At 40.5% G+C, this 20920-nt stretch overlaps 1 protein-coding gene across 1 annotated transcript; it reads right to left on the minus strand.

The window, feature by feature from the left end:
• Window positions 1–248: 248 nt before the first annotated feature.
• PDIA6 (protein disulfide isomerase family A member 6) lies at window positions 249–19642 on the minus strand. Its single transcript, XM_039331849.1, has 13 exons — window positions 19488–19642; window positions 14858–14999; window positions 13887–13944; window positions 11279–11405; window positions 10406–10512; window positions 8866–9002; window positions 8118–8232; window positions 5750–5890; window positions 4074–4158; window positions 3910–3982; window positions 2738–2896; window positions 2048–2144; window positions 249–749 (listed from the first exon to the last, which is right to left on the minus strand). Exons 1-13 carry the CDS (start codon window positions 19519–19521, stop codon window positions 675–677), a joined length of 1350 nt encoding a protein of 449 aa, XP_039187783.1. The 5' UTR covers window positions 19522–19642; the 3' UTR covers window positions 249–674.
• Window positions 19643–20920: the final 1278 nt, after the last annotated feature.

Below are 20920 nucleotides of genomic sequence, written 5' to 3' on the forward strand. Positions count from 1 at the left end.
TTACCAGTAAACATGACATTTCTTTCAATTCTACAGAAAAATAACAGTTGAAAGTATTTAGAGAGAATCCGAGGACCTGGTTCATAAAGCTTAGTTTTGTGTGAAACATTTCACTACAGTTTGTTCAAAACAGCAGAATTTTAAAAGTGACTGGCTTAATACGAACACACACGTGTATCATAATATGGCTTCAAATACTGCACTGATCTAGTCAAAAGGAGATCTCTGCACACTGTACAACACTGACACAGAGTCAAAAATATTGTTTTATTCTTTCATTGAAATGAAAGCTATACTGCGAGGGAGGAGAAAAAAGAATCACATTTTAAAACTAAGTACAACCAAAGTCTCAAGTTACAATTGACCACCACATGCCAGCTAGATAAAAAAACCAAACCAAAACAAAAAATCAAGAGTATTTCAATGAAAGATCAATGTTGTTCTCAAAATATCTGTTGCACCGGATACAATTTCACTCAATAAAAAAAATTCATAGAATTTGTGAGATATTTTTTTCTTAAGAGATGCTCAGTTCACTGATGACCATGTCTCCAACCGCTGCTCTCTCGGCAAAAAAGGCCACTGGTAGATAGATCCGTGTGATGCAAAACGTTCTTCTATCCAATCCAACCACAGCCCAATGTCTCTCAAGAAACAAAGTTATCTTCAGGCTCTCACAATTCATCCTTTTGAGTATCCCAGTCATCAAGATCTATATCGCTGAGATCAATATCCTCTTCAGCTGGGAGCTGTGAGACAATGGGAGTGTGAATTGATGAGGTGTTTATCATGTATCACCATACACTTCTTAGAACAAGTTTCAACCCCCCCTAAGATGCTGAGAAAATACTGTTCAAAAGCAAACAACGCTACTATTAGATAATTTCTAAAGAGACCTAAATCCTCTTATGCTTTTTTAGTTTGTGTACAACCGGCAACTCACTTTTCTGATCTTCCCTTAAAAATATAAATTACATACCCACCATCTTATTTTGAAGGTAAGATTTTTACCAGATAAGTGATGCAATTAAAGTGGAGTTTCACCATCCACAACACCATTCAATCTCGTTGCTGTTATTGTAACTCTTTAAAATCAGCGGAAAAATTAAAGCTATGATTACTGTCTGATGGTTAAGATCAAAATAACTGGGTTTACACTGCATGCTAAGTCAAATGTTGGCTTAACATGATAAGGGAATTGGGCTACATGTTTATTTACAGCTCTTTGGCTTCTTGATTCTTGTTCTGTGTCCTACACTCAAGCTGCTAAATGCCTACAGAGATGTATAGCAAAATCATCCAAACAGTAAACCAATGTTAACTCAAAAATGGCCAAGGCATTATTATTTTATCTTTCTACAAGATAGACTGTTTCTTTTTCATTAAGCAAACTAGGATTGAAACAAGCCCAGGTCTGACATTTTGTGTGGCTTCAGTGAACTATGGAGCAGAAATTGCATATACAAAAGTAGAAGTCAACAGCAGATTCTAAGCAAACAAAGTTGAAAATCTACGTAAGCTTTAATGTAATCTGAACAGCTGGATAAACAAGCAAAGTAGGAGTGACATTATTATCAAGTTCCTCTTTATAACCCTTAATGCAACAATGTTAAGAGTACTTGAACATTTGGTGAGCAACCTGCATCAGGACAGGAAAGAAAAAAAGAAAATAGTCTGCACAGGAAGCATACCAGAATAGCTCAAACAGGATACAGAAAATAAAATTATGCCGAAAATAGATAGATAAACAAACGTCAACACTTTCAGCAAAATCCAAAAGAGAACAAAGATAGAGAGCCAAGTATAGAACTAAGATGGCTTCTCACAGATAAGGTGGGTGATAGAAAAGAGGAGAAATAAAAAGAAGCAGCAAAGTTTTAATTAAACAGATATTTTGAGTACAAGCTTTAGGGTATATACTGAAGGTTTATCAGGCTAACCTCATATTGAGAGATTGACTTGATAGTGAACCAACTTTCAACGCTTGAACCCTAAAATGTCCAAATAAGTTCTCTGTGAACAGAGAGATAAAAATGGAGTCTCTTACCTCACCATCTTTGCCATCCCAGGGCTCCACTGTGTTAATTTTGGCAAAACCGCCTCCACCAACTGGTGCTGTGGACCCTCGTCCAACAGAAAGTTCCCTAAAAATTGAATGAACATTTAGAATGTTCTCTGGTGGTTCACATTTGAGAACCAGTTTGGCCTAATGATTAAGGCAGCAGGTTAGAAACTTGGTGATTATGAGTTCTAGTCCTGTCTTAGACATGAAAGAAGGCTGGGTGAGTGACCATGCCCCACTCACTCATTCTTAGCCAACCCACTTCACAGTGTTGTTGTGAAAAATAGGAGGAAGAAGTAGCAGCCATGATCACCATCTTAAGTTGTTTATAAAAATAATAAAAGACGGGATATAAAATAAATAAGCCTGACGTGATGAATTATATAGTGAATAGTACTGACTGAGACTGGTAACTGGCCCACCTTCCCCCAGTTAAAATTTCATGAGATTTCAGTCATTTCTTTAAAAAAATGGGAGAGGAGTTAAAGTAGAAAAAGATGGGATTCAGGAACGCCCCTGAGCAAAACAGTCTTTTTGTGTTCAGAAAGGAAGTCAACTAACATGCTTACAAAGCAATTATTTTTCCCTCTGACTGACAACTGCACTATTTTTCATTGAAACTCGTCAAGCACCACAACATTCATAGGATTTGAGGTACCAACGAAAAAGCCTTACCTCAGGAATTCATTAATCCCCTGATCACTGAAAGAGCCTTTCAGCAGGGCGAATTTCATCTTTCGGGCATTAATGGCTGCCATGGCTGGATAGCCAAAGCCACCAATACCCAAAGAGTTTTCAAGGTTAGACTGGGCTCCGGCTTCTGTCCACAGCCACCTTGGATAAAAAAAACTAGGTGTTTATCTCAAAGCAAACCACAGAAGATCACATTTCTCTACTGAGGGAAGTTAGCCCCCCCCCCCCAAGAAGGAAATATTAAAAAGGAAAATATATTTTTCACCAAAAGTATTTTTTGAAAAGCAGAAACCAAACCTGGCCTCAAATTTCTTTGTCCCAAACAAGAGCTAGCTTCATACAAATGCAAATGTAAAACCATCAGGAAGGTTGGAGCCAGGGAACTCAAGACAAAGAAACTCTTAAGAGTCATTAGCTGAGCCCCAGGGAAGCAGATGACTTTTGGGATATAATAGGACTAACCCATTACCATCAAGTATACCATAGAGCAGTGTTTCTCAACCTTGACAATTTTAAGGCATGTGGACTTCAACTCCCAGAATTCCACAGCCAGCAATGCTGGCTGTGGAATTCTGGGAGTTGAAGTCCACATGCCTTAAAATTGTCAAGGTTGAGAAACACTGCCATAGAGGCACACCTAAAACTCAGGCCAGAATACGTGACACAGGAAATAGCCTCAAAGTTCATGCCACAGGAACAGGAAACTATTCCAAACAAAAGGCTAGAGGGGATATAAAAACCTACAACACCATGTGCTAAACCCTTCTCTCCTCTGCTCTTTCCTGAAGAACCATCTTTCTGCTTCTTCAATAAACTGTAACCTTCTTCCCAAAGCAGTCGCCATGTTTGCTTATTTATTCCCGGCTTGGATGAACCAGGATGAAGACTTTACTTCTAACACTACAGTTCCAGGTCCCCTGGCATCACCCAATTTCTGTGGCAAGCTGCAGAGCAAAAGGGATGGAGACAGTAGATCAAAACCAGCTGATTTCCTTAAGCCTCCCCTACTTAAGTTTGTAAGCATTGTAGGCTAGTCTATGTTGGCCAGTAGCATCTTTGTCATGGAGTCACTATTTTCATTTCAATAGGAACACAGTTTGGTCCTCCCCCCTGTCCCCAAACCAAAGCATCTTCTGCTATAATCTATAACTTACCCCCACATCTTCCTTTTGTATTTGTCTGCCATTTTCAACATGACATCCAGGTAGGCATTTCTACCTGCAGCTCCTGTTTAACAGAAATCATAAAAAAGAAAGATCACGTTTGAGGCCAATATAAAAGCCAAAGGTAAGGGAAAATACTGTTTTGTTCTTCTTACCTGTGTCAAGTATATGGGGCAAAACAGAAATGATACAAAGTTGGTGAGCATCACACGTTTGCTTTAAGACATCTTCATTAATAATCTAGGAGAGACAGATTTACAGATTCAAACTCATAGCAATTAAGGAGTAATTACTAAATTGGCTGATGTAAGTTAATTCTCCTACCAGATTGTCTCTTGCTCAATATATATATATATTTAACATGGTTAATTTATTTGCCCTAATAGGAATTTCTCTATACATGTAGTCCTCGACTTATGACAACAATTGTGCCCAAAATTTCTGTTGTTAAGTGTGACATTTGTTAAATGAGTTTTGCCTCATTTTTACAACCTTTCTTGCAACACTGCAAGTGAATCACTGCAGTTAATAAGTTAGTAACCCGGTTGTTAAGCAAATCTGGCTTCCCCATTGACTTTGCTTGTCAGAACGTTGCATAAGGGGATCAAATGACCCCGGGATATGGCAACCGTCATAAGTATGAGGCAGTTGCCAAGCATCTGAATGTTGGTCATGTGACCACGGGGATGCTGCAGAAGTCGTAATTTGGAAAACGGTCATGACATTTTTCAGTGCCACTAAATTGAATAGTCACTAAATTAACTGTTGTAAGTCAAGGGCTACCTGTATTCTGACATCATTAAGACTTTAAAACAATTCTGATCTACTGAGCTAAGGCCAGAAGGATGCTAGAAGTTCCCTTAATTCATAAAGTTCACAAGAAACATTACTAAAATTAGGGTCTACTGATCACGCCATTCTTGCTCATGACCTTTCAAGGGGACACTCCCTCCCAAAGCTCTTTGCAAGCAAAAGTCACTCTATCAACGCAGCTCAAATTGAAATAAGGGTAGACATTTCAAAAAAGGGCTTGAAATTTCCAACCACACGAATTTAATTAAGGCAATAAGAAAATTTTAAGATAGTTTGGGATAAATTCAGGAAGAAATCAAGTTTAGTTTTATTGCTCATTTTCAAATAAAACTTTAATTTGAACTATCTATCTATCTATCTATCTATCTATCTATCTATCTATCTATCTATCTATCTATCTATCTATCTATTTTCTGAGGTTTTCGCGGGTGTTTGTATATAGGTCTTTGGTTATTCGGGTTTTCTCCCATGTCAAATTGGAAGTGTCTTGGCGACGTTTTGACGAAGTCCCATTCGTCATCTTCAGGCTGGTGTTTTCGGCTTCGTGCTTCTAGGAACATGAAGCTGAAAACACCAGCCTGAAGATGACGAATGGGACTTTGTCGAAACGTCGCCAAGACATTTCCAATTTGATGCAGGAGAAAACCTGAATAACCAAAGACACACACATATGTATGTATGTATGTATGTATACACACACACACACACACACAAAACATCCCCTTAATTTTATCAATAAAAAGCATAACAGCAGCAAATTTTGTTATCAAATTATGATGGCTATGTAGCTAAAATGGGACTAATGGGGTGGGGGGAGGGGGTAACCACCTTGCACAGGTTTGCAGAGGAGAAAATATTAAGAGTTCTGTGAATACAAAATAACTAATAAAGGGTCTGAAATGAAATATGGAGTATTTTGAAAGACTGCATGAGTGTCTCACTGGACAGAGGCACCCCATACTGCAACATTGTGTTGCGATTTCCATAGGAAGTAACTGCCTGATCAAAATGAGGATACCTCTAGGAGTTCAGGCGCTGGTGCACTCTCTGAAAACAAGTCCAGAGCCCGAGCAATGATATCTGTTTTTGTCCTTCCACCATCATAGTCAACAGGTTCTTCTCCCTTTTGAAAAATTTTTATTGTTGGAAATCCACGGATCTGAAACACAGAATCAAAGAATTCATATCAGAGTGAGCACAAAAGTTAATTCACCTTGGTATTCAGTGAACTAAACATTAAAATAAAATAATGCTTAGGGTCACTGAATGTCTGCACAATCCAAATTCTCTAAAATAGCTGGTATACAAAACTATTACAGAAAACATTACATCTCTCTTTCTCCCTTTCTCTCTCTCATGCATTCAGAAAGTATTCAGACCTCCACTTTTGTCAATTTTTTTTATGCTGCAGCCCGATTCTACAGTTGTTGAAATTCATTCTTTTCTCATTAATCTACACATAGTACCCCATAATGACAAAGTGAAAACAGAATTTTAGAAAATGTCTGTAAATTTATTAAAAAGAAAAAACTGAAATATTACATTGTATTCATACCCTTCACTCAGTACTTTGTTGAAGCAACTTTGACAGCAATTACAGCCTCGAGTCTTTTTGGGCATGACACGACAAGCTTTGCACACCTCGATTGGGGGATTTTCTCCCATTCTTCCTTGCAAATACTCGCAAGCTTAGTCAGGTTAGTGGCGACTGTTGGTGGACAGCCACTTTCACGTCCCTCCAGAAATGTTCAATAAGGATCAAGTCAGGGCTCTAGCTGGGCCACTCTAGGACATTCACAGAGTTGTCCCTAAACAACTCTTGTGTTGTCTTGGTTGTGTGCCTAGAATCACTGTCATGTTGGAAAGTGAACCTTTGGCCCAGTCTGAGGTCCTGAGCATTATGGGACAGGTTTTCATCGAGGATACTTTGCTCCATTCAGCTTTCCCTTAACCTTGACCAGTCTCCCAGTCCCTGCTGCTGAAAAACATCCCCACAGCATGATGTTGCCACCACCGTGCTTCACTGTTGGGATGATATTGGGCAGGTGATGAGCAGTGCCTGGTTTCCTCCAGACATAACGTTTAGAATTGAAGCCAAAGAGTTGAATCTTGGTTTCATTAGACCAGAGAATCTTGTTCCTCACAGTCTGAGAGTCCTTCAGGGGCATTTTTACAAACTCCAAGTGGGCTTTCATGTGTTTTGCACTGAGAAGAGTCCTCCATCTAGCCACTCTGTCATAAAGCTCACATTGGTGGAGGGCTGCAGTGATGGTTGTCCTTCTGGAACTCTGTCCTGTCTCCACACAGGATCTTTGGAGCTCAGTCAGAGTGACCATCGGGTTCTTGGTCACCCCTCTTACTAAGGCCCTTCTCCCCCGACTGCTCAGTTTGACTGGGCAATCAGCTCTTGGAAGAGACCCGGTTATGCCAAACTTCTTCCATTTGAGAATTATGGAAGCCACTGCGCTCTGTAAGAAGGACCTTAATAAGAGAGATGGCCAAGAACCCGATGGTCATTCTGACTGAGCTCCATCTCTGTGTGGAGATGGGACAGAGTTCCACAAGGTCAACCATCACTGCAATCCTCCACTGCTCTGGGCTTTATGGCAGAGTGGCTAGACAGAAACCTCTCCTCAGTGCAAAACACATGAAAGCCCATTTGGAGTTTGCAAAAAACCACCTGGAGGATTCTGAGACTGTGAGGAACAAGATTCTCTTCAGTGCAGCAGCAGCAATTTTATTGTAGTCTTCCCCAGATCCGTGCCTTGCAGTAATCCTGTCTCTGAGCTCTGCAGGCAGTCTTTGACCTCACGGCTTTTGCTCTGCTACAGTATGCATTGTCAGCTGTGAGGCCTTCTACAGAGAGGTGTATGGCTTTCTAAATCATGTCCAATCAATTTAATTTACCACAGGTCGACTCCAATCAAGATGTAGAAACATGTCAGCAACGATTCAAGAGAAATGGAAGGCACCTAAGCTAAATTTCAAGTGTTGTTGTTGCAAAGGGGTCTGAATACTTACGTCAATGGGGTATTTCAGTTTTTTTCTTTTTAATAAATTTAGACATTTCTAAACTTCTGTTTTCACTGTGTCATTATGGGGTATTGAGTGTAGATTAATGAGAAAAAATGAATTTCAACAACTGTAGAATCAGGCTGCAGCATAACAAAATTGACAAAAATGACGGGGGATCTGAATACTTTCTGAATGCACTGTATCTATCCCAATGTTTTAATAAAAAAGTTCCTATTATGGAATTTATTTATTCAACAATGCTCCAGTATGTAAATGCTTAAAACATTCCATGCAATATAATGTTGCCATCTTAAAAGGGACATACTCTCTCTTCTGTGTTATTTGCTTTGCCACTCGCACTATATACTCACCCCATACCGACCGGCTACCATCTGGTGTACGGTAGCATCTACAGCAGCTAGTTTAACTTTTCCCTTTGTTTGCTCCTTCACTTCAGTTGCAGCTGATGCCCACTCTGGCTCCAAACTGTAGAAGGAAATGCATTGTTACATGTGGCCGCTTTCCCTTTAAAAAGAACAGCAATAAATTGCAACAGCAACTTACAATTAAAATCACTTTTTTAAAACAAGAATGGTTAAATTATGATAATTCTCAGGTGATAGTTGGATTCAAAATTACCACAGATTGCTACTTACCTAATTAAAAAACATGGTTGATAACAACTTTTGCTAACGGATCACAGTGACTGCTAAATAGACCTCAAAAGGATCTTATGACTTCACAAGCTGGGACTACATTAGCCCCAACAACCATTATCAATGATCAGATTCCAGGAACTGAGATGCCTGAAAGGCCTACTCCTGCTTTACAAAAGACTAGTTTTGTCTTAAATGACAACAGAGTAACGAGTTCAGAGGAGCATCATATTAAAAGCAAAGGAAAAGAAAGAAAACCCAAGGTTGCTTAAATATGGCTCACGTACCTCCAGAGATTTCAAGCGTAAGCTGCATTTCTGTATTTGAGAGCTCCACTGAATCAAATGGGGCTAACCTATCGGTAGATTGCATTATCAATATTCTTGCACCCAACTACTATTCAAACAACTGGTTTCTCCTAGTATGTATTTATGTAAATATGCTGTACAGCCAGAACACTTACTTTTTGCAATGTCCACACCATGGAGCATAAAATTCTACCAGCCAGATACTGTCACTGTCTAACACATTCTTATCAAAGTTATCATCGGTCAGTTCAATCACATCCTTTTTGCCAGAGCTTCCACTTTCATCACTGCTCTATTAAAGAAACATAAAACGGTATTTAGTACTACAGATTTTACTTCAACTCTAATTATTGATTACAACTGATGGATATATGCTTTCTAGCAAAAAAAGAGAGAGATTAGGATAGAAACTTATATATGTTTTAACTTATAAAGAAAATAATCCATCTCTGCTTGAAATCATAGTCTGTACAGGATAGAAAATGTAAAAGCGAAGTCAACCATCAATTATTCAAATTGAGTTTTTCAACAAGGAACATCTTGATGCTCTAGTAGTGGAACTAATCAGTAGAGCTTCACTTCCTCTGTTTCAGCAGCTGTATGTGTTGTCCTGAGAATGGGGAATTTAAATAAGAGTAACAGACTTGGACCCTGGAGGTCTTTCAGTCCAACCCCTGTGTTCAAGCAGGAGACCCTATAGCATTTCAGACAAGTGTCCAGTCTCTTCTTAGAAACCTCCAATAAAAGACTGATATGGCTGCCTATCTGAGATCTATGCAGCCTAGAAGTCTTGCCTTCTTCTATGAGTCTCTTTTAATTTATTTATAGCCATGATTCCTTTATAAAAAAATAATAAAGAATTTTTAACGATAAAAACAACAAAATATGAAAGAAGAAACAAAAAGACAAAGAAAAATATTATGAAGTGGCTTCTAATCTTCTTACATTGTATTTTCCTTCTTCCCGCATTCTATCTTATCACCAAACCCTTAAATCACAAGTTCATACGTGAAGATGTTGTTCTTTCTCTAATGCAGTGGTTCTCAACCTGTGGGTCGGGACCCCATCTGGGGTCGAACGACCATTTCACGGGGGTCGCCAAACAATGCAGTCTGCATTTTTTTCCCCCTTTTCCTTAGCTGCGCTACTCCCTTTTATTCTATTGGCTTTCCAAAGCCAATAGGAATTGTCCAGGCTGTCTCTGCCCTGCTGAGCCCACCAAAAGTCCCATTCTGCAAATGGTGCTGCACCAGTTGAGTAATCCTCGGCTTACGACCAGTTGAGTAGTCCTCGACTTACGACCGGTTGAGGGTCGTGGCATTAAAAAGGTTGAGAACCACTGCTGTAATGCTTATAGCCCTGATTTCTAAAGCATCCGTACAATGGAGACACCAGAAGTCTGAAGAAATTCTTTTCCATTCATTAACTCTCCAATTCTTTATTATCCTGTATCCATCAACTGTCATTGTCTACCCCTTTTATTCTGATAATTGTCACTATCCTCTACTAAGAGCTTCACTTTTTTTTTTTTTTGCAAAATGTGACCCATTTAAATGAGCAAGCCAGTTGACTTACTAAATTTTTCACTCCTGCCACAAAATAAGCCCTTCTTAAAGCCATCACTCCAATGCCAATGTTACTAGTCGTCCTGTAACATCTTTGCAATGAGCAGGAGTCAAAGCCTAAAAAGGGTACCTGTTTTCCAGAACTGTATCCTCCACCTCTGCCACTAAGACGATCTTTTACCAGTGACCGGACGGCGCTTAAAGCAGAATCAACAATAGCATCACTGGTCCTGCCTCCTGAGACACAAATGAAAGGTAGAATGCTATGTAATCATGAAAACTCCACATATATCAACGTTCACATTTTCTTTTCAGCAGCGCCAGCCACCATTTCAGCTCCTTTAATAGAAGGAGGCAAAAAATGTGTGGCTTTTTGGTGTTGCACCAGGACAAATCACTGGAGGCTTCAGCCTTGAGTTGGAAATCCAGTTTTTAACTAATCAGTATGCTCCCTGTAACGGGGTGGTAGTGGTGGTGAACGTATGCTTCTGGATGTTCTGAACTGCAACTCCCACCCAGTTCAGCCAGAAGTGAGGTATGCTGGGAACTGAAGTTCAGCAGCATTTGGAAAACCGCAGGTTCCTCACTTCTGCTCTACAGCAAATACTCAGCTCTTCAACCAAATGTAATGCAGCCATAAAAGCGGGAAATTCTTAGGAATTTCAAGTCACAAAAAAGGACCCAATATATTATAGTACCGTATATGCCGGCGTACAAGGCGACCCGGCGTATAAGACGACCCCCATCTTTGTCGCCAGTCGCATTCCTAGAACGTTGTCTTATACGCCGGAAACTACCAGTATTTCCGGCGTATAAGACGATTTGGCGCATGAGACGACCCCCGTCTTTGGCGCCGATTTTAATGCTTGCAGAAGTCGCCTTATACGCTGGCATTTACGGTAGTCTTTTCTACTTAAACTAGGCTTGTTGTGAACAAGAGAAAAAAAAATATCAGTTTTATTCAAGATGCACATCAGCAAAAATAATGTTTTTTTAAAAATACCTTGGTAGTCTTCTGCTTTGTGCTTGTTAGCACCAAAAATCTTGATAGTGGGAAACCCTTTAACACCATATTGACCTCCAAGAGATTGATGTTTATCTGCATCAACTGCCCCAACTTTCACAACACCCTGGAAAAAAGAAAAGCTTTCAGGTTAGAGAAACAAGACCAAAAAAAAAAAAAAAAAAAAAAAAAAAAATTCCTCCACAAAGACAAGGTAAAAGTCTGTTTTGCTCACACATCTGCTGACTTTAGCCCCAAACCATGGATATGTCAGTTCATATACACAGTCATTGAGAGATGCTGCTTTTGGCTTAAATATTGCCTTTGACTAAGCAGTTTCATGAACTTAGAAGAATAATTCAGCTTGAAAAATAAAGGATGTGTTGATCCCGATTCTTCCGTTAAATGCAAGAAAGTCATGAAGACATGCGCCTACACTAAATATGTTCTCTGTCTTTGGGAGCATCCTAAGTGGTTTCCCATGACTGCAATTGAGCAAGACAATATTACTCAGGCAGTTCTCCAACAGCAAATGCCTGCTCATTAGGAAGTCAAGGTGTTGCTCACTGATTTCCCATTCATTGTTAACAAAAACCCAGCATTACCAGGCTCCCTTCCAGTAAATCTTTTAAGAACGTAAATATCTGCTGTATGTAATCTCTGATAAAAAAATATAACGTAAATAGGGTTGCCAGCAGTTTCAAAATACTGATCTGTCAACCATAAGATTTAGTCCAGGGGTTCTCAACCTTGGCAACTTTAAAACTTGTGGACTTCAACTCCCAGAATTCCTCAGCCAGCAAAGCAAAGCAAAGCTGGCTGAGGAATTCTGGGAGTTGAAGTCCACAAGTCTTAAAGTTGCCAAGGTTGAGAACCCCTGATTTAGTCCAATTTGCAAACAAGCAATATACCTCTGAAATAATATATTTTAGAAGACAAAATCAGAATAAAAAAACCAATAGGGCACAAGCTAATTATAACAATCCTGGACAGAAGGTGTAACGGAAGAACTGTGGTTTGAAGGCCCTTCTATGGCAGGGAGCTTCCTATCAGCTTCTCAGTAGCAAACCATTTGCCACCGCAGCAGGGGAAACATAGGAAGTGGTAAAGAGGAAGACCCAAATCCTGTCACTGCTCCAACCAACCTGGATAGAACTGGCTCTGAAATTATTTTGTGGAAAGCTTATAGTAATGCCCAAGTCAAACATCTTATATTGAACTTTATATACAGGAGGATAGATAGGCCCTCTTTTGACACACAGACTTCATTAGGCATAATAAATAAACACCATCATCCTTAAAAATGTAATAAAATGAGATAGTCCTGGAGAATTTTTTTAAACAACTCAAAAAATGAAGCTAGCACCCACAAGGCCTCATGGTTCTCCCCACGGCAGTAGTAGATAGTGTGCGACCTTCAGAAGTTATTTGAATTCCAATTTTTATCAATCCTCATCAATGCACCCATTTTAAGGAATGGCAGAAAATACATTCAAGAGATGAACAGGCCACATATTTATTTTTCAATCAAAGAAAAGGGACATCCTAGAGATTGTATTTTCAATGTCATTAATTTTTAAGACTGTTAAGATGCTTATTTGATGACAGCCATCTTCTGCTAACAAGGGTACTAGTGGATGGGTGGAATACCTGCTTTTATTGCACATAACCCAAGTTTTATTTCTACTATCTCATGTAGCCTGAGAAAGATCCAGAACTGCCGTTCCCTTTGAAGCTGTTGAGTTAGATGAAACAGTGCTACCGGTGGCTGAGAATCACTTAGCTAGACAGTAGTTAAACTGGGCTTTATCACATCTTAATGTACAAACCGAAATGGCTTAGCATTAACTATGAACAGAGGGATTCCATTTTATGCAGTTGCAGGCTAAAAACCTGAAAACAATATTAAAGCACTTAGGCTAGTCTCTCTCTCTCTCTTCTGTCTTAGGAAGAAGGCAAATGCAAGCCACTTCCAAAAATCTGGACAAGAACATTTCAGGGACTTGTGATCAATGAGAAGAATCAAGACTGAATCAATCATGCATGTGTACACACCACACACATTTCCTTCCCTTCCTATGCTCTCAGAAAACAATAACCCTATCAGCTCATAAAATACCTGAGAAACCAAGAAATGCTGATAAAACTGGGAGAAGATGTTAGGAGTAAAGCAAAAGGCTCTGGGAAGCAAGACCAGTAGAAGATAGAGACATTGTATCTCTACCATTATCAGGTCTGCTTTTGCTGTCTCTGGTACTAAAAGTAAACAATCTGAGTTTCAACAGAAGGGCAGATTGGTCTCTGTTATGAAGAAACTCTTGGGGAAATCTGTGTGAGAGAGAGAAAAAATCTCCTTTACAGCACATGAGGTAAAAATATTCTAACTTAACAGTAAGGTGCAATTAAGGATAGGGGAAACTCAGGCTGAACTATCTCTTCCTCCTTTATGGAAATTCAGAAAGTGACTCTAGGCTTTCTTAGCCCAACTTATCCTACAGGTTTATTGCATGGGAAAAATTGGAGGAGGGAACCAGTACACTCCTTTGAGTTCCTGAATGAACAAGTAGGATGTAAATCTAATACAGATTATTTATAATATGCTACTCACTTTTAAGGCAGTTGCAGCTTTCTTCCATTCTGGTGTCAATCTTTGGCAATGGCCACACCTTTCAGAAGATAAAAATAAAAATATAATCTTCCAACATTTGATTTATTCCAAACCAAAAAGATTCTTTATATGAATTCTCACACTGAAAACTGTATAAGGCAGCATACAAGTGGTTATATTCCAAGTGATGTCCCTGACTAATTTTTATTTTTCTAGCATTCCATGCTGTTTTGAACCAATGTTTGTTGCTACAACTTCCCATCCATGTGTAACTTTGCACAAAATTGAAAGAGATATGGACGGCTAGACATGTCTCTTGCCCTTTAAAAAAAATTAACAAAACCTGACATTTCTATACAACTAATTGAAGTTCAACACATACAATTCAATCACAGCATTTTCACAGTTGGCAGGTGACATTTTGCTACAAAAGGTACAGATCCTTTCTCCCAAAAAAACAACAACAACCAAAGTTGGCGACCATATATACTTTTGTAACAACATAAATCTTCCGAAACATGAGAATAAACTGGAGTTTAGACCACGGTTATGACTTGTCTAGCCTTCAACAAAGATTTACGCTCTTATTTCATCTACTGAAAGACGTGGGAGCAGCATTTATACTGGTATCACAACTAACACAGGCCGATCTGCATTTAACAAGGATGGTTAAGGCTTATCTCCATCAACTCTTCAGGGATGCTGGGCCTGTATGTTGACTGTGAATTTCAGGAATTGCAATACCAACATCTCCGAAGGACAGCAATGAGAAAGACTGAGCCATGTATTCCTGCACACCATCTCACTTAACCGTAAGAGTAATACAACCAGAACAGTCCAGCTAAAAATGTTGCTTTGAGATGCAAGACACCAGTTACGGAAATAACATAGCTAAAGTGTACACGTGAAAAAGTGACAAACAGAACAAACAAAAACCATTTTTTTTTCAAGGCAGCCGAGTTAATACGTACCATGGTGCATAGAATTCTACTAGCCATAAACTATCACTCTGAATAACCTCTCTGTTGAAATTTGTTGGTGTAAGTTCTATAACATCATCACTGGAAGAATACAAGCTGTTAACAGCCAAGAAGAGGGTGCAACTTACAGTACCTAGGATGCAAACAGAACAAGATTCAGATAATTACCGACAAGTATTATATATTTTGGCTCAAAAACAACGGCTAAATTAGTGGTAAAATAATGTCGGAGAACCCAGGTCCGCTAAACCAAAAAGAACAAGAAATAATTTGTGTGCAAAACATTTCAACAATGAAATCCCATTTTGAGTAGGAAGAAGCTCTGGCACTACAAGAACTCTTCCAACATCCCTATAGACTTTTTTGACCTGTACTTATAATCAGAACATCCTTCTTCCAGTAAGATCAAAATACTAATGGAATATAGTGAAGTTGGAACAGATTAAAAAAAAAAAAAGTAAAATCAGAATAGATTTTAGGATTGGAACTTTTCCTGCTAATCTGGCACTTCTATTTCCTCTCTAGGCAAGTGTGGCTGCCTGAATTAAAAAAGTAAAAGGCTATTTTTCTCATGAAAACATGCCTACTCATCAACAGGCAACATATATCGAATATACACAAAGTTATTTAGTGGTAATGCTCTTCCTGCTTAATCCAGGAATTCTCTGATTTTGTGGATAAGCAAACTGAGTGGGCACTGTCAGTCCGGCTTGGGTCAATGGGCCCTGCCAATCTTGTCAGTTTCTAAATTTGCTTTGATCTCTCATAATCAATAGTTCAAATCTTTCTGACTTCATCCTTTATATAACTTAAATCAGGGCTTCCTGCACACGTTGGATCCCTTTGGAATTTGGCTTCATTCCTAAATCCATTTATAGGAAAATAAGCCCCATTAGACTGAATGAAACCATTCCCAAGGAAACAGGCCAGCATATGGTCATACTATACTGTATGTGGGAGTGGTTCTTCTGCTTTCAACAGATTACACCACATTTTGTAATGCTGTTGAATTGCATGTTTTATTATATTTTTTACTGCTGTGTTAAGGTGGTATGTCTAAAGTATCCCGCTTTGGGATTTGAATGAAAACTGAACTTTATTAGGATAATATGCCATATGTTGCTGTTCTTTAAAGGCTCTGTAATGAAATCAAGAAAGCAAGTTTAACCTCTTGTCCTCATTAGGTTCTTTTTGGAAACATAGTCTTTAATACCCAAATATTAATTTAGAAAGGATGTGCCCTGATCAGTTGGCTGAACCATTTATTTGAAGATTATTTTGCAATAATTAGTCAGCCCCAAAATGTATCCATCTTCTAAGGCAGTGGTGGCGAACCTATGGCACACGTGCCAGAGGCGGCACTCGGAGCCCTCTCTGTGGGCACACGTGCCCTTGCCCCAGCCTCGCCTCCCCCGTGACCCCCTCCTCTCCAGCAGCCCCCCTGAAGAAGAGTCGCTCCTGAGCATGGCCCACATGGAGCAGTGCAGCCAAGGACATGGCAGCCAGGCAGTGTAGACAAGACTCTGTCCTCACACCCCCGTCGTGCACAGTTGATGCTGCAGGGTGTGGGCAGAGGGCGTGACCACCATAGCGCTGCTGGGCTGCCTGGGCGATCGGCAGGCCCTGGAGGCGGTGAGTTGCCCTGTGGGCAGATGGGATGAGGGATTGGGGTGGGGCAGGAAGTGGAGCGGGGGCAGGGCCAATTTTTGGGCACTCGTTCTCTAAAAGGTTCGTCATCACTGTTCTAAGGTAACGTAATCTACATGAAAGCACTGAGGAGCCTTTCAAATTCAGCAAATAAATTTAACAAATAAACAGAAGATGGTCCCTGGAATAAAAATCTGCAAGCGATTAGGAAGACTGATCATCAGCTGGCTGCACAGCTGAAGTATTCCGATACAGATACCCTTCAATATAATTGTAAGCACTTTTATTTCTGCAAGACACCTTCCTAAACCAGAAGCTCTTGGAAATTTACACCCAACACTTGTTTTAACATGCAATTAACATCCATACCTCAATCACTTGATTTATATGAAGATAACTACAAGTCTGATCTAATGCCTGGAAATGTATATATGTATGTATATATTAGAAATGCCCAAAATTTGTATTCAGGAACTGGAACAATTCTATACATCCCTAAAAGTAATTTATATGTGTTTGGGACTGCACTACAGTAAAAAAAATTTCCCTTATGATGGGGGAAAAAAAACCTCTCATCACAGAAAGTATCTTTGTTCAACTGAAAATGCTTAACAGCAGGAGCAGAAAAGCAACGGGGTGCCTGAGATCAATCCCATTCCCACCCACAGCAGGGTTTTTTTTTAATATGCTTTTTAATTGAAATGAATAAAGTGCTAACATACTGGAAGTGAAGCACAAATCTCTTGCATCAATCTAATTTTACAAAACTATTTCTCGACCCCATACAGACTGTAAAAACATGAAAATCAAGTGTGGGTGCCTACAGCGCTGAGTTCTGTTTCTCCTGCCTTGGCTATCTACAAAGAGCTTATAAGGAGCACCCTGAGCAGAGGCGTCCTTGGGAGGTAAGGGGGCAAATGATAAAACCAGGTTTGTGCTTAAGTTCTGCCCCTTTTACACATGCATCATGACATTACATGCCCACACAAAAGAGGCAGGGCTCCTGATGTGAGCCCTGCATTGCCATTTTGACAAAAGCACTGGTTCCTGCAGATACCTCCAATCTTCAGGTGGGCTAAAAAAAGGGAGCATTTCATGTGTTAAGATAGTCATTCTAAAGCAGACATGTCAAACTCGCGATGTCACATCGTGCAACATATTGGGCCTGTTTTGCCGGCAATGGGGTGGGTGCGGCTTCCAGATGATGCATCCGGCCCGCGGGCCGGCACTTTGACACCCCTGTTCTAAAGCAAACTTTTCTAATGGCAATCATTTTGCAAAGTTTCCATGTGTCCGCTGACCCTAAAACACAGGTAGTCCTCGACTTGCAACAGTTTATTTAGTAACCGTTCAAAGTTACAAAAGCACTGAAAAAAGTGACTTATGACAGTTTTTCACACTTACAATCATTGCAGCATCCCCACGGTCACATGATCAAAATTCGGATGCTTGGCAACTGACTCATATTTAGGATGGTTGCAGTGTTGTGGGATAGTGTGATCCCCTTTTTCAACTTTCTTACAAGCAAAATCAATGGGAAGCCAGTTTCACTTACTAACAATAACTGCAGTGATTCACTTAACTGAGGCAAAAAAAGTAGTAAAATGTGGCAAAACTCACTTAACAAATGTCTATGGAGATTCTCATTCATCAGGGTCAAGGCGCTTTTTCAAGAGGCAACTGGACTTTCTTCTTTGAAGACTTTTTGCTTCTCATCCAAGAATCTTCAGAGCTGAAGAAGCTTCTTGGATAAGAAGCGAAACATCTTCAAAGAATCACTGAACAAATGTTTCAGCAACAGATGTTTTGGACTCAACTGTAGTCGTAAGTCGAGGACTACCTGTATTGCCTAATCCTGCCTTCTCCATGCTAGAGAAATGATTTGTTTCAGAGTGGCTATTTCACATTCTTCTGTTCTTATTTGATTATCAGTGCTAAAAAGGTCCACAACCCTAACCAGATCTGGTGCCCTCAGACAAACGATTCCAAGGGGATCGAAGGAGATCAACAGGATCTCCTTCTATTTTAATGCGAGAAGCACAACAGCACTACCTGAGACCCATTGCAGCAGGCACAAAGCTAAGACTTCAATTTCCATCCAGCCTGCATCTAAATAGCAGGATGCAAAACGCTGTAAATGGGAAGAGCTCTGTGTGAACTCGAAACAACCGATCCGAGTCGAAACTGCCCTTAAAAGCATTCCTGGCAGGGTCAGCCCAGCTCGTTCCCAATCTTTCAGATTGGAAGCATTTTGCACGTCTCAAACAGGCGCCTGGGTCACCCCGAGAGCCGCCGAAGAAGAGTGGCGAACCCGCCCTTCAAACATGCCTCGTGGGGCTGGACTGTCTTTTCCCTCTTGAATAAAGCGCGATTCCTACTGCAAAACGGGAAAGCACGGGGAGAGACGGGAAGGACCCCTGGCCTTTCCTATTTGTGTAGCGTATAGCATAGATCAGAGCATAAGGAGAACAGTAATAACATTATATAGAAGAAGCACATAATACAATGGCACGCGAGCTTTCCTAAAATTGGGTGAATAAAAAGCAAGGCAGTTGAGTGATAAAAGCCATGCTGGGGGGGGGGGAGGAGAGGGCAGGACCCACCTCGCAAGGAGCAACCAAACGCAAAAACCACATAAGCCGCCTTAAGAAAAAAAAATCCGATTTGACTTCTTTCCCAAGTTATCCCTCGCATCCCCGAAACGCTTCTTCAGACTATAAATTAGACAGCCCGATTGCTCTCCTCCTTTAAGGACCGGCTATTCTAGAACGATATGCAGCAAATTAAATCTAAGAGCCCCAAGGCTGGAGAACCTCACGCAGTCCATTTAAGGCTGACAATCGGAGGGGGAATTTCTTACGCCGACCCACCATTAACCCTCCAGACCCGTCCTCGCTTCCACTGCGCTCCAGATCCGGAGCCTCTTCTCCAAGGCTGCGCCTCCTTCCCTCCCTCCCTCCCACCTTCCAATTACCAAGCAAAAATCGCTTTCCGCTCAACGCGCCCATGTTGCGCTCGGAAGACCTCCGACACAGCTCGCGTCGCCGCGATTCTGCCGCTCCTCTCCCAGGAGAGGAGCAAATGTTTCAGCAATCCCCCGCCGTGGCTGCCGCGCATTGGTTCTCGCCGCGATCCCTCTTTTGCATAGCCAATGGGAAACGGACGGGTCAGGCCCGGAACGAGGCGTGGAAGAGTTCGGATGGGCGGGGCTAATGAAATCTCGGCGAAAGGAAAGGGAAAGGGAGTGAGGGTCAAGGGGTTGTAGCCGGCGCAGCTCGACCACCTGCTTCCGGCCTCTCTTATTGGTACTCTTTGGTTGAGTGGCCATAGAGCCAGGGAAAAGGGAAAAAGAAGACGTGGAAGGGAGGGATTTGCGGAGGAATGAAACTGCTACAGCGGCTTTAAAGCTTGGCGCCATGCAGATAAGCTAGGAGTCCAGTACCCACAATTCTCAGTTGGGCTGATGGGGAATTCTGAGAGGCGTCGTCCTTACCCTTGTGGAGTATATCCCGAGCTGCAATAAGAGAGCCTGTCTTTGAACATTTTTGCAGAAAGTAAAGGTCGAAAACCCAAAGGTGCTTTTTCGGGAGGCTATTGGGCTTGCTTGTTTTTCTTTGAAGACGTTTTGCTTCTCATCGAAGTTTCTTCAGCAAAGGCCTACTGGAAAAGCATACGTATGTGGCTAGAAAAAATATTGGGCGAACAAGTGGATTTTAAACCTGAATTTTTTTTTACTAGGCATTATGTCTGAAAAGACTAATAAGCAGAAATTATATTTAATTTTACATATTACCACAGCAGCGGGAATAATTTTTGCACAATATTGGAAGAATGAAGGATTGCCATCAGAGGAAGAAATAATTACGAAAATATTGGAATGTGCAGAGATGGACAGACTGACTATGAGGCTGAAAGACGAAGATATGGACTACTATCAAATTTGGAATTTATTTTATTCTTGGCTAGAGAAAAGAATGAAGGATTAGGAATTGAACGTGTATTAGCTTAGCAAACTCCAGACAACTTGTTGATTGGAAAAATTAACATATGTTGATGAAAAAAAATTAATAAAAAAGATTTTTTTAAAAAGAAGTTTCTTCAGCTCTGATTGGGTATTCCCACCATCCAGTCAGAGCTAAAGAAGCGTCTTGGATGAGAATCAAATCCCCCCCCCCCAACCAAGAAAGTCTAGTTATCTCCTGAAAAAGCACCTTTGGGTCAACCATGACCTGGATGACTGAGAATCTCCAATAAACATAAAGGTTGAAAAGAGTTTGGAGATGTCTGATTCATCCTTCTGCACTGCTCCCCATACCCTTTCTACTTGATACTTGTAAGATGGCACTTCATAGATATTTGGGGTTAGCATTATATTTTTATCCTGCCTCCCATAGCTCAATGTGGGGA

This window comes from Crotalus tigris, unplaced genomic scaffold (assembly GCF_016545835.1).
Source record: "Crotalus tigris isolate CLP2741 ecotype Arizona unplaced genomic scaffold, ASM1654583v1 scf7180000024439.5362192, whole genome shotgun sequence".
Lineage (NCBI taxonomy): Eukaryota > Metazoa > Chordata > Lepidosauria > Squamata > Viperidae > Crotalus > Crotalus tigris.